At 41.0% G+C, this 14,554-nt stretch overlaps 1 protein-coding gene across 2 annotated transcripts in view; it reads left to right on the plus strand.

Annotated features, from left to right (window-relative positions):
- The window catches only part of PSMD2 (proteasome 26S subunit ubiquitin receptor, non-ATPase 2), a 34,667-nt gene that overhangs the window by 15,267 nt on the left and 4,846 nt on the right, over window positions 1-14,554 (plus strand). The window contains exons 7-17 of one of the 2 annotated variants that reach the window (XM_089685498.1): window positions 368-412; window positions 1,893-2,037; window positions 2,133-2,193; window positions 2,275-2,421; window positions 2,523-2,629; window positions 2,764-2,891; window positions 4,990-5,077; window positions 8,475-8,637; window positions 8,727-8,828; window positions 10,571-10,704; window positions 10,916-10,999. In XM_089685498.1, coding sequence (XP_089541624.1) covers window positions 368-412; window positions 1,893-2,037; window positions 2,133-2,193; window positions 2,275-2,421; window positions 2,523-2,629; window positions 2,764-2,891; window positions 4,990-5,077; window positions 8,475-8,637; window positions 8,727-8,828; window positions 10,571-10,704; window positions 10,916-10,999 — 1,204 coding nt within the window. The remainder of the gene's footprint in view (window positions 1-367; window positions 413-1,892; window positions 2,038-2,132; window positions 2,194-2,274; window positions 2,422-2,522; window positions 2,630-2,763; window positions 2,892-4,989; window positions 5,078-8,474; window positions 8,638-8,726; window positions 8,829-10,570; window positions 10,705-10,915; window positions 11,000-14,554) is intronic. The other variant, XM_089685499.1, reaches the window with a different exon arrangement.

Genomic DNA, 14,554 nt, shown 5'->3' on the forward strand with positions numbered 1-14,554 from the left:
TTAGATTTAATTGGTACAGGAGCACACTGTTGGGAGGAAAGAAAAAGACAACATTGTTTACACAGCTTAGGACTCACTGCCACTCTGTTGAGCTCATTATTTTTGGTGTATGTGACTCTTTTGGGCCTCTTTTGAGAATGGATAAAGCTTGCTATTGTATCAACAAGTCCTTCTTGGGGTGCTCAACCCTCAATGGAGCTTTAAGGACACACAAATGCTGTCAATGGATTTCTACTTGTATAAAAAAGCAGTTATTCTTTAGCTGTTAAGTTAGAATTCTGAGTGAAGTGACAGTGGAAAATGCATTATCTGACGGTAGACCAAGCTGGAGGGCCTCTTTTTATGGAATACCTTCTGTTCATGACAGGTGTCAAACCCAGGTCAAGACTACAGAAGGAAAGTGCTTTAAGAGGTTGGTAAATTGAAGGTTTTCTAAAGCCAAAGTGGGATTTGAACCAATGTCAGGTTTTTATTGCTGTCTGTCCCTGTAAGGGTTGTTTACACTTTGTCCTGGTGACCTATGTCCCTGAGAGTGGAAGTGAGAGAAAATTCAAAACTTGTTGCCACAGAAATAGAAGGGAAATCTTTAATTAGATACACTTTGGGTGACTGCTGTTTAAGGGGGGACTTCTCTCACTTTAGAGAGATTTCCCTCACTACCTGCTATGACTTTGGAAAAGGAAATGAAGGAAAATCTCCCCTGTAGGACACAAATAACTGATAGGTGTTATAACCACCTCCTACTCTATCCAAAATGAGGGGAAAAAAAAGTTTTGGCTTTTAGTTCTACTTTAACCGACTACATTAAACAGGTGTGCATACATTTATTTGCAATTCTTTATTGAATAGGACTTTGCATGTTAAGGCAGTGGTTCTCAACCTTTTTACAGTCGGGGTGCCCTTGAAAAGTATTTTCAGTCACAAGGCACCCCTGTCCAAGGCTTGGTTCACATTACTGTGTGTCGCAGAACACACACAAAATTGTGCTCATTTCTGACACGCAGACAACTGCTGTGCTCTTTAGGGGTTCACCCATACACTGGCCAATTAGGGCGTTTTTGTTATGGTGCAGTTTTAAAAAAAAAATGGTCATGGACTGCTTTCCCTGCATTTCTGTGAGTAAGGTAGCCCATTGAAATGAATGGGCCGCCCTACACACAGCCACACAGATCTGAACCAAGGGCTTGTTCACCTGTGTGGTTGCAATTGAGCTGCTTTTACCACCCCCAACTGCTCCACCTTTAGCTGCAGAAGCAGCAGCTGGGGGTATACACATGCTGTGTCCGCAGCTGAAAATATACCTCCAGTTGGATAGGGTTGAACTCAAACCACCCCGCAACTGTGTGCGCATTGCATGCAGTTGTGGTATGGGGATGCCTTTTTTTTTTACGGGGTTTAAAACAGGTGGTGAGGAGGCAACATATTGCCTCTTTACCGCCTGTCAAATGCCTCTTAAAAGCGATCTGAGCATGGATTGCTTTGCAGAGGAGCAACAGTCCTTGCTGCTTTTATGAGCAAGTACTAAAAAACAGTTCTGAAAGGACAGGAATAGAATGTGTTAAGGTACCTAACACTTAAGATATGTAGATATTTTATGTTTTCCTTTTTCCACAAATTGGTGACCTTATACCTGCATATCTGTACAATTCTTGGTGACGTGGGCATTGCTGTGTACTTCATTTCACACAATACATAGCAAACCATCCTAAATAGTTAAGTCTGTACAACTCTCATCACTCATTTTAGTCTTTGAACAGTATATCTGTGATTTTATGAATATTCCTATTCACTTATTTGAAAGCTGGCTTTCTCTTTTAAAATATCCTTGTGAACAGATATTAAATATTTACTTGCATCTAAGCTGTGTTTTTTTTTATTTTTTTTAAATCTAGCGTTATACAGAAACAAATGGCGTTTATGCTAGGCCGCCATGGAGTCTATCTTAGTCTGAATGAGGATGTGGAAGAGTATGAGGATTTGACAGAAATCATGTCAAATGTTCAGCTAAACAGCAACTTCTTGGCTCTGGCTCGTGAGGTGAAAATCCTGATAATTGTGTTTATTTATTTATTTATTTATTTTTTAATTATCACGTGAATGAATCCTTTTTTGGCAATTGTTTTCCTCCCTAGTTGGATATTATGGAGCCCAAGGTGCCAGATGACATTTACAAAACCCACCTGGAAAATAACAGTGAGTTTATAGAGCAGACAGTGTAATTTTGAAACAAGTAATTATATGGTTTGTTTATAAAATTTAGAATGTTTTTAATAGGATTTGGAGGCAGTGGATCACAAGTAGATTCAGCTCGGATGAATCTAGCCTCATCATTTGTGAATGGATTTGTTAATGCTGCCTTTGGTCAAGACAAGCTGCTGACTGATGATGGAAACAAATGGCTGTATAAAAACAAGGATCATGGTAAGGACTGCCATGCTGTTATTTTGTTCTCTGTGTCGCCATTGTTTTTATTTTTTACCCATGTTACTCCAGTATGACCTTTTGCAATGTTATTTCATTAGGAATGCTCAGTGCTGCTGCTTCCTTGGGAATGATTCTTCTGTGGGACGTTGATGGTGGCCTAACTCAGATAGACAAATATTTATATTCCTCAGAAGACTACATCAAGGTGAGTTTTGAAGCTTCCTTCTTTTAACATATAGGTAGCAGTGTTGTTCAGTTCTTCAGTTTAATTTAGTGCCATTAGCTTTTTATCCACTAAGGCATTTCAACATTTGCTTAATGTAATCGCCTCCTTTGCAGTCTGGAGCTCTCTTAGCCTGTGGGATTGTGAATTCTGGGGTGAGAAATGAATGTGACCCAGCTTTGGCTCTGTTGTCAGACTATGTTCTACATAACAGCAACACAATGCGACTTGGTGCCATCTTTGGGTGAGTACTGGACACTTTTGTAACTAATCTAAGGATACTGTAATGATAGCAGCCTTATTTTCTTCACTTTTGGGGCAGATACCTCTGTGGGTTTTTATTTACAGAGAGCAAGAGTCCACACAGCTGTTTTGCTATGTATGCAGCATCAAGCAAACAAAGACAGTGTTTTCACAAAAAATACAAAACAAAAATAAATCCTAGCCTTTTATTGCTTACTACACATTTCAAGTGCTTCTTATACGGAGAAGTAGACCTTGTGCCTAGCACCAGAAAACAAAGTGTTTCTAATCACAGGGCTGCCTTCTGTGATGACTTTCTCTAAAATGGCTATATCAGAAACTTAACCACTTGACCTCTGGAATGGTTTACCCCCTCATGAACAGGGCATTATGTTGCTATTCAGCACTGTTGCCACTTTAACTGGCAATTGCTTGGTCATGCAACACTACCCAAATTAAATTTTATATAATTTTTCCACACAAATAGAACTTTCTTATAGTGGTATTTGATCACCACTGGGTTTTTTTTATTGAACACTATATTTTCTACTTTTTGTTATAAAACATATCCAATAAAATCAAATTTCTTAATTTAGGACAAAATATTTTCTGATACATGTCTTTGCTACAAACCAAAGTATTATTTTGGGGACACTATACTATTGGGATATTGGAAACACTAGTATAGTTGTAATTATGATCAAGATACTGGCTGGGAGGGACGCTAACTAACACTGATTTTGTAATGACACTAATACAGTGATAATACTGTACACTGTATTAATGACACTGGCTGGGTGACAGGAGTGATCAGGAGGACAATCAAGGGGTTAACTATGTCCAACAAGTGTATGCAAGTGTATGTGTGCTGCTTTTTCTTACAGATCTGACTGGGTCTCTCCTTGCTTTCAGTTCTGAATGGTAACTGATTGCAGGGAGAAGTCCAGCCAGAGTCTGTGTGTTGAATTCTGTGTGTTGAATTCTGTGTGTTGAATTCTGTGTGTTGAATTCTGTGTGTTGAATTCTGTGTGTTGAATTCTGTGTGTTGAATTCTGTGTGTTGAATTCTGTGTGTTGAATTCTGTGTGTTGAATTCTGTGTGTTGAATTCTGTGTGTTGAATTCTGTGTGTTGATCTCTGTGCTGTGACTGACCACAGCCGATCAGCAGGTATACAGCCAAAATAATTGGCCTAACTTGCTGACAAACTTGTGCAGTGTCCAGGCACAGCACGGACTAGCAGGGGGCACATGCCTCTAAACCAGGAAGTTCACTGCAATGTATGGGTACTGCTGCCAGTTAGCAAGCGGTTAATGCTATGTAGTTCACGTAAATTGAAGGTGTGGACTGGGCTTAAGAAAGGAAAATTTTGCCTTCACTCCTGGAATCCAAAATCCTAGATTTTGCAAAAGGCATAGCAGAGCAAAAAGGCACCCTTTTGAAGGCAAACTACAGTGGGTATAGAAATGAATCACTCCCCGCATTTTGTTACTTTGCAGCCTGAAATGAAGACATGCAGTTTTTCGTTTTATCCAGCTGTATTTTCTCAGTTCAAGGGCTGGGACAATGATAATAATGGGGGATTTTAACTACTTGGAAATTGAAGTAATTGTACCGCAGGAGCAGTTAAAGGGCAAAAATTTTTAAACCTACTACAGGACAATTTTATGGTACAGTTCATAGAGGCCCCAACTAGGAATGATGCTCTGTTGGACCTGGTAATCTAGCATGATTTAATTTATTGTTAGCTGTAAGCAGCAAGCACATACGGGAAAAATTATTTTAAAGGAGGGTGATTCTTTTCTATACCCACTGTAGCTATATTATGAACATGTATATGCGAGAAATCTAGGAGAAATGTAAACTTGTAATCCAGTTTTCTCAAAATCTGGAACTCTCGTACATCAGCTTTTTCTTATGACTATGGCTGCTGTTTAGTGTAGAATAGTTTTATTTTGGTATACTAAAAGATAAGAATGAACAATTATAAATACAATAAATAGATGTGAACTTAATACACCTGTGCTGTGAACTGTAATTATGTGGAATGAGAATGTCAAGAAGTCCTAAATTTATGTTGTATAACTTTCTGGGCCTTTAGGCTTGGGCTTGCTTATGCAGGATCTAATCGTGAGGACGTTCTTACACTGCTGCTTCCAGTAATGGGGGATTCAAAGTCCAGTATGGAGGTGAGCTGTTAGCATTGCTAAGGTCTGATTGTCTGTGGTCATGTTACTAGTGTTAAAGTCATGATATGCTTATTTCATGCAGCTAGCTTTTAAAGGTTTGGGGTTACTAAGAAGAAAAAAAATCCCAACACACTCGCCTCTGGCTATAACATCGTTGTGACTCTGCTGCTGTCCAACACTTGCTATGAAACTGAGAGCTTACAAGATCGCATGACCAGTGATCACTCAGCATGTCCAATACTTTTTTTTCCCTGTGTCATTCTATTTTAATACACATAACTTAATTTCTGAACTTATTTGTTTGGTCTCATATGTATGGATTGCATGGGTTTTTACCCACATGTGGTGACAATTTCATGTTAGTAGCACCTTTAGAAATATATTTTTCCAGAAAAATGGTGATGTGATCAATACTTATTTTACCGTGTGTGTATGTATGTGTGGGACCACCCCTTGCCTTCAGAACAGCATCAGTTCTAGGTACACTTGTACGCAGTTTTTTGCAGGAACTTGGCAGGTAGGTTATTCCAAACATCTTGGAGAATTAACCACAGATCTTCTGTTGATGTAGGTTGCCTCCAAATCCTTCTGTCTCTTCATGTAATTCAAGACAGACTCGATTATGTTGAGATCAGGGCTCTGGGGGGGCCAAACAATCACATCCAGGACTTCTTGTTTTCTTTACACTGAAGATAGTTCTTGATTACATTGGCTGTGTGTTTGGGGGCATTGTCCTGCTTCTGCTGCTTTTGGGGCCAATCACACTCCTACCTGATGGGTATAGCATGATGGATAAGTATCTGTCTGTATTTCTCAGCATTGAGGATACCATTCATTCTGACCGAATCTCCAACACCATTTGCAGAAATGCAGCCCAAAACTTGCAAGGAACCTCCACCATGCTCCACTGTTGCCTCCAGACAGTCATTATTGTATCACTCTCTAGCCCTTTGGCAAACAAACTGCCTCCTGCTATAGCCAGATGTTTAAAATTTTAGAATATCAGTCCAGAGCACCAGCTGTCATTTTTAGGCATCCCATTTGCTATGTTTTTATGCAAAGTGGAGTTGCTTAGCCTTGTTTCCATGTCGGAGGTTTGGCTTTTTGGCCGCAATTCTTCCATGAAGACCATTTCGGCCAGACTTCTCCAGACAGTAGATGGGTGTATCCCCTGGTTTCCATCCGTTCTGTGCTGATGGCTCAGCCGGACATCTTCCAATATCAAAGGGAAGTAAGCATGATGTGTTTTTCATCTGCTGTATTAAAGTGGTTCTAAAGGCTCAAGGCTGCTTGCTGTGGTGGCACCTGATAGAAAGGAGGAGCCAGGAGAGCTTACAGGGACCCAAGAAGAGGAGGATCCAGGCTGCTCTGTGCAAAACCACTACACAGAGCAGGTAAGTATAACATGTTTGTTATAGTACAAAAAAAAAAAACCCAAACCTTTTAGTATCACTATAAGTTTCCAGGGCCTACCACTGTGGCTTCAGTCCTAAATGTTGCCTTTTTCTTTGTGCTTCTTCTAAAGAGCTTGAACAGAACATCTTGAAACCCCAGTCTGATTTGAAATCTTTGCCTGGGAGAGACCTTGCTGATGCAGTAAAACTATCTTGTGCCTTGTTGCTGTATTCAGTCACAGGTCCATGGTGTATGACCTGTGACTTAAAACTGTCTTCCACAACCCCATCTTAGCAGAGTCTGGCTGTTCCTTGCTCAGTTTTAAGTTTACTACACAACAATTTCTGTTTGTTAATGTCTGTGTTCAACTTGCGTATAAAATTGTTGATAATTAGGACCTGCTTGCAGAAATTGGTTAATCATACACCTGTGTCAAATGCTACAAAATCCTTGACTTTGTGCAAGTGTAAGAATTGATGCTGCTTTGAAGCCAAATCAGTCAGATTCCGAATTTGTACAGTGAGCTTGCGTATTCATGGCTCTCTGTACAGGGGCGGACAGGCAGGTAAGAAGAGACAAAGCATGTCTTTTCTGCATTAACCACTTGCCTACCAGGCACTTATACCCCCTTCTTTACCAGGCCAATTTTCAGCTTTCAGCGCTGCCGCACTTTGACAATTGCGCGGTCATGCAACATTGTACCCATATGAAATTTTGATCATTTTTTTCTCACAAATAGAGCTTTCTTTTGGTGGTATTTAATCGCCACTGGGCGCTTTACTTTTTGCGCTATAAATACAAAAAGTGCAAAAAATTTGAAAAAAAAAATGTTTCTTTGTTTCTATTATAAAATTTTTCAAACAGGTAATTTTTCTCCTTCACTGATGTGTGTTGATGAGGCAGCACTGATGGGCACTGATAGGCGGCACTGATAGGCAGCACTAAAGGGCACTGATAGGCAGTACTAATGAGGTGTCACGGATAGGCGGCACTGATAGACAGCACTAATGAGGTGTCACGGATAGGCAGCACTAATATGCAGCACTGATAGGCGGCACTGATAGGTGACACTGATGATGGGTACTGACAGACGGCACTGACTGGCATCACTGCTGGGCACTGACTGGCGGCACTGACTGGCACAACCCCTGGGCACAGACTGGTGGCACTGGTGGGTGGCACTGGTGGGTGGCACTGCTAGGCACAGGTGGGTGGCACTTCTGGGCACAGGTGTGTGACACTGCAGAGTGGCACAGCTGGGTGCACTGCTGGGCACAGGTGGGTGCACTGCTGGGCACAGGTGGGCGGAGCTAGTGGGCGCACTGCTGGGCACAGGTGGGCGGAGCTTGCGGGTGGCACTGCTGGGCACCGATCATCAGGGCACTGATCATCAGTGCCGATCCCCGCTCTGACAACTGCCGGTTCTCGGCAGTACTTTCCTCACGATCTGACAGCGTGAGGAAAGTGCAGCCAAGAACCGGCACTTGCATTTTCCTCTGATCAGTGTGTCATTGGACACCGCTGATCAGGTGGTAAAATACCGCTGTGATTGGCCTTTTACCACATCACGCGATCAGCTGTGTCCGTAGGACACAGCGATCACGGAGATCGCCGGGTGCGCGCCCCCTGGGGCGCGCAGGAGAGCGCGTTCTGGGAGGACGTCATATGACGTCCACCCAGAACTGGCCGGCCGCAGTGAAGCCGTCATTCGGCTACCTGCGGTCGGCAGGTAGTTAAGAATCCTGCCTGTCTGCCAATTTTCATGCCTTCGCCTAAAGTTCTGCTTTAATTAGGTGAGCTAGACAAGTGCCAGTAATTTGCATGCATGTTTTCTATTCATGAACATTATGATGAGTAGCAGAAATAGCTTTACTTTAAAGTACCTTGCTTGACTGAGAATTGATTTGAGTTTATGCAATTAAATTAGTTAATCCCTTCTTCTCTGAAATGTGATCACATTATTCCTGGATATAGATATATATTTATGGTTAATCACACACAGGTGGTTGGAGTGACAGCTCTTGCTTGTGGTATGATTGCTGTGGGATCCTGTAACGGGGATGTAACATCCACCATACTTCAGACCATTATGGAAAAATCAGAACAGGAGTTGAAGGACACCTTTGCTCGCTGGCTTCCTCTTGGCTTGGGACTGAACCATCTGGGTAAGAGATGTCAGAAGATTGTGGATGCAGATTTTGGTTAAACATTTGGGCTAGGTAAACCTATAGTTTTTTGTTTTTCTCTTATACAGGGAAAGGTGAAGCCATTGAGGCTATTCTTGCTGCACTGGAGGTTGTTTCTGAGCCATTCCGGAGCTTTGCCAACACCTTAGTGGACATCTGTGCATATGCTGGCAAGTTACTTACTTTTTCTTAGTGTCGCTAAACCCATATCATTAAAACTATCAATAAATGCTGTACTACATGCTGTTCATACTCCGTCTATACGAGATTAGTTTTCTGTATTCTGCAAAAAACCTGGTTGATCCTTCTACTGTCTCCACCTTTTGTTCATATCCCCAGTTCAGCTAGGGATTTTTCAGTTGTAGTGGCAACTCTGCACATGCTCAGCTTCAGTGAGTTTCTATGCTGAGCATTTCCCCAGAATCACAGCTGTATATCAATTAGGAAAAAGGTACTTCGATTTTTTTAATTAGTGTCATCATCCATATACAGAAATAGAAGGGACAATGTAAATTAAACAGTGTGTGCTTCGTTTTAAGGGTGTTAAACCATGATCTACATTTTGACTCCTGCTCTTTTTCTGAATGAACAACATCACTGTTTTATTTTTCATTGTGTCTAGCTGCTTGCCTTGGATGTTGCAATCTTCAAGTTTCTTTTTCATCACTACTGGCTTTATTAGGCCTTTTGAAATAATTTACCTGAAATTATTATAATTGGGTGGTATGGATTATGGTGATATCACCACCTCCTATGCTCACTTCCAAGACTTTTCCCAAGCCTGTCCCATCCTACGGAACTCCCTATCCCAATCTGTCCGGCCATCTCCTACTCTGTCCACTTTTAGGCTATCTCTGAAAACCCTTCTCATCAGAGAAGCCTACCCACCTAACAACTGGATTTCCACTTTTCTCCATCAGCTCATCCCACACAGTTATTACCTTTTTGTATCACCTGAATCTCCCTTTTAGATTGTAAGCTCTAACAAGCAGGGCCCTCTGATTCCTCCTGTATTGAATTGTATTGTAACTGTAGTGTCTGCCCTCTTGTTGTTAAGCGCTGTGCAAACTGTTGGTTAAATCATGTATAATAACATTTTCTGCTTGTTATTACTTATTAATCCCAAAAGCAAACCTTTATTATATCACAGTTTACCAATTCTTAGGTGTGGTGGCTGCATTAGTTTTCTTTTTTTAGTGAGAAGTCTCAAGTTATAGAGGAGTTAGTGTGTGTGTTTTTTGTTATAGCAGATTGGTTTCTGTCAAGGTAATGGAATTGTTCAACTGTTTTAAATTTTATAAATTTTTTGTTAAGTCAAACCCAATTGTCTTGAATAAACACATTGAATTAGTCTTTCCTTGCTTTCACCTGATAATCTAGCCAGTAAGTCTGCAATTTTTCAACAGAACAAGCTGTCATGCAGATGTAGCAGTTAGAGGGTTGAAACAAACCATTTAACACTGACAAGGGGTACTTACAATGATTTACCATTTATTCTTTAACCCAGAAGGTAAAAATCTGTTGCTGTAACTGCTTAAAAGTGTGAGTTGGAGTTTGGCTTTGGTTTGTGTATTTAAATCTGCTAGTACATCTAACGCAACCCTCCCCCTAGATTGACAATGCTGCTGCCCAAAGCTGTGTCTGTTGCTCCTTCATCCAAAGTGTAGGCACTCTAATACAGGAGGTGTGTTAATGGCCAGCTCAGCAGTTAAAAACAGAGGCTAAAAATGCCTAAAACAACAAAACTAATGCAGCTGACACATCTAAGATTGGTGAATATATTACTTATTGATTATTGGGTTTAATACTGCTTTAATCTTGGTAACTTGCACTGCTGTATTTAGGCTGAAATTGAGATATAGCCAGCATTAGTACATCATCTGAGTACGTAGTATGTTTTGCTTTTTTACAGGTTCTGGGAATGTCTTGAAAGTGCAGCAGCTTTTGCATATCTGCAGTGAACATTATGACAATAAGGAAAAAGAAGAAGAGAAGAAGGACAAAAAGGAAAAGAAAGAGACTGCTGCAGACATGGGATCTCACCAGGTAACATCTTAACTGTAGCTTAGACATAAATCCATCTATTCAATATATTGCATAATATAGTATATCATTAACAGAGCATTATATAAAAACTCAGGATGTTAAGATTTAATATTTATATGCAGCTTTACCTGTAAAAATATTTATTTTCAGCTGAATGCTGAGGTACTACCTAATTTTTTTCTTTTCTTTTCTTTTTTTTTTTTGTGTTTAGGGTGTGGCGGTCTTGGGTATTGCTCTTATTGCCATGGGTGAAGAAATTGGGTCAGAGATGGCACTGCGCACCTTTGGACATCTGGTAATGGTCTTTTAATACACAGTGAATTGTTCCTCTGCTGTCAGGAAATATTTTAGTTTGTATTCATCTAATACTCAATATAATGAGAAATTGCTTTGGTTACCCTTTGTTAAAGCAGAACAATGCTGCCCTCCTTTCCAGCACTTCTTGCTGGTGCCAACATCTTTGCCTGATCATCTTCTGGGTTTGGGATTTTGCCGGGATAACATAACTCGTGTGCATGTATGGGAGGTCATTCATCTGGGCATATGTTGAAATTGTTCACTGAGGTGCACATCCTGCTGCTGCCTAGCTTCCTGTGAGAAGTTGGGGAAGAAGAGCAGCACTGCTGCAAACAGGCACAGCACTGGATCGATGTAGGCCTCAGTATTAAATTGGGGGCTGGAGGGAGCTGACATGGAAAGGTTTTTTTACTCTGATGCGGAGAATGCATTAAGGTTTAAAAAAAATAAACCTTTTTTACAACTGTTTTAATTTTCTATGGGTAAAAGGGGTGGGGCGTTAAGTTTGATCTTAAAGTCGAACAAAACGCCCTATCCTTTTATACACAAAGAAGCCTGCTGTCTTGGCCTCTGTTTGATCTGCAGTTGCAGTGGTGCTGCACATGTGATCAGTTATGACACCAGCCATTTGATGGCTTGGCAGTTCGGTTGAGAGCAAAGCTAATGTGACCGTTATCATTGATGGCATGCCTTGAATGTAACTGTTTTGGGAAACCGTTAAGTTGTTGGGTTTAGTTCTGCTTTAAGTTTCCTGAGCTATAATCCTGCAAAACATTTTTGATTTTAATGCGATGTTAAATGTTTTTAACTGTTTCATAAATTAGAACCCATCCATTTTTTGTGAGGTTGTCAAAATTTAAAGCTTCAAAACCAGCCTCCAAAAATGAAAGTATGCAGAATGTGTGTTAGTGGCCTTTAGTCACAAAACTATTGGCTGTTTGTTTCTGTCTTTGTCTAAAATCATATAGTTGCATTAAAAAATGTTTTTTCTTTTTTATCCTTATTTAAAACTGCCCATCAGCTGCGTGCCCCCTTACATTAGGTGTTGCCATCACAGTGCAACTTTACATCGTGTATTCCCATCACATCAGGTGTGCCCATCAGAGTGCTCCTTTACATCAGTTGTCCCAATCAGAATGCCCCTTTACATCAGGTATCCCCATCACAGTGCCACCTTACATCAGGTATTCCTGTCAGAGTGCCCCCTTTACACTCAAAGTACCTCTTTCCATCATATTTCCCCATCTGTGTACCCCTTTCCTTCATATTACCCATCAGAGTGCCCTTTTCCATCATGTACCCTTTCCATAGCATGTGCCCTCTTAATATAACGTGCCTATCAGTGCCCCCTTAACATAAAAGATGCCCATCATAGTGCCCCTAACATAAAATGAGCCCTTTGTGCTGATGGGCACATTTTATGTTTAGGAGCACTCTGATGGGCACATTCTGTGTTGCTTAGTAGCGAATCTGTCATTGCGGGCTGGCGGTCCAGAAGGGAGCGCTGCTGGGGCTGTTCTCGGACTGTGGTCCGCCATTTAGAATAAAATAGTGGTAGTTCCATTTTTTTATGTCATGCGATGTTGTTGCAAAGGTCTGGGAATTGCAAAATTTCAGTAAAAACACACTAAAGTAAATTTTAGGCCAAACGTACGTAATAAATTACTCAAATTATATAAGTAAAATAAAAAAGACGAAGGTTACCCTGAGTAAATAGATACCCAACATGCCAAACTATAAATTTGTGTGCTCCTATGAAATGGCGACAGACTTTAGTACCCTATCGTCAAAAGCTCTTTTATTGCATTTATTGCTCCTACTCTGACACACACGGCGATATGTAACATGTATCGCAATCGACGGTTTCACACCTAGGCGCCCTGATGTATGTGTTTACGTTCATACATGGATGTATGTGGGGGTGGGGAGGGCCTCAACAGTTTTTAGTGGGGTGGATGTTCTTTTTTTTATTCATCACATAGGGGACACAAAGTCCCCTATGTGAAGAAAGTGACAGCAGTAACCCGCAAGTGACGTCACACTGGTCGCCTTCTGGGTTACAGAAAGAAGGGTAGGAGAGTGGAATTTCGTCGAACAAAGTCAATCCAGTCTTTGTTTGTCCCTGTTACTAGCCGGTGGGGCTATTGGGACGGGAGATCCCATTAAAGCTACTGGTCCTGCTGATGGGTTAAGGACCTTCTACAGCTCTGTCCAGCTCTCCTAGAGTAACTGCCATTCTCCTGCAATCTCCTTCATGCTCTTGAGACTGTGCTGGAAGACACAGCAAACCTTCTGGCAATGGCACGTATTGATGTGCCATCCTGGAGGAGTTGGACTGCCTATGCAACCTCTGTAGGGTTCAGGTATTGCCTCATGCTACAAGTAGTGACACTGAACCCAGCCAAATGCAAAACTAGTGAAAAACAGTCAGAAAAGATGAGTAGGGAAAAAAATGTCAGAGGCCTCCACCTGTAAAATTATTCCTGTTTTGGAGGTCATCTCATTGTTTCCCATCTGTGTACCTGTTAATTTCATAACGCCAAAGCAGCTGAAACTGATTAACAACCCCCTCTGCCACTTAACTGACCAGATCAATATCCCAGGAGTTTAATTGACTTGATGCTATACTCAGTACTAAAAAGTGTTCCGTTTAATTTTTTTTGAGCAGTGTATGATTGCAAATACACAGCAACTATGGTTTTAAAAACAATTTATATAAATTGTTAAATGTATTAAACTGATCTTAGGTGTAAATATAAACAATTCTTTTAATTTTTTACTTGTCCAATTCATTTAGCCCACATTGCAAATTATTGCCCAATAAGGAAGCTCTTCTTTGTCCAATCTAATCAGGCCGTCAGATCAGATCTTCCTTAATCCCAGTTTGGGTCTAAATCCCTAACTTCCATTTTTGCCTATCCTTGTAGGAGTGCCTCCCATGCACCTTGCCCCTTCAGTCACACTAACTTTGTGTGACTGAACTTCATGAATTCTCTGGCGATCTTGGCAGTCACTTCACATCCCTTGTGGGCTGTTGTGTTGTGCTGATACCAAATTGTTTGTCTGGCCAGACAACGTTTATAGCCTTGAAGTTTCCATCCCTTTGATCCAGATGACCTATGGGTGTAAGGGCCTTATGTTTTCCCATATATACTGGTGGGTCTGGCTCACTTGGACCTGTTTTTAACCTAGGTTCCTTTTTGGGTTGTCCATGGGTTTTCTATTGACCACATCAAGTACCATGTTATTTTTGGGCCTCTTAGCAGTTGTTACTGTGTTACAAACCTCTTAGTTGGACTGCTTTTGGATGTCTTGATGGTATTTCAATTCCTGTGACCGACTCTCAATGGATAGGAGAGATAATAGGATTATTCTGGCTTTTGGTACTTGCTACAAAACTAAGGCATGCTTGGTAGAGAAGGTGGCATCTTGGTGTTGTCTTACAATTGTTTGTCCGTGTGCAATCCTCCTGTTGGCAGGAGTACAACCTAGCTGCATCTGAATTCCTGTGTCCCTCAATAGACTCCTAGAAAAGGATTTTAGAGAGAGTACA

Source organism: Staurois parvus, unplaced genomic scaffold, assembly GCF_062004578.1.
Source record: "Staurois parvus isolate SC_StPar_1 unplaced genomic scaffold, SC_StPar_1.0 ptg000376l, whole genome shotgun sequence".
NCBI classification, from domain to species: domain Eukaryota; kingdom Metazoa; phylum Chordata; class Amphibia; order Anura; family Ranidae; genus Staurois; species Staurois parvus.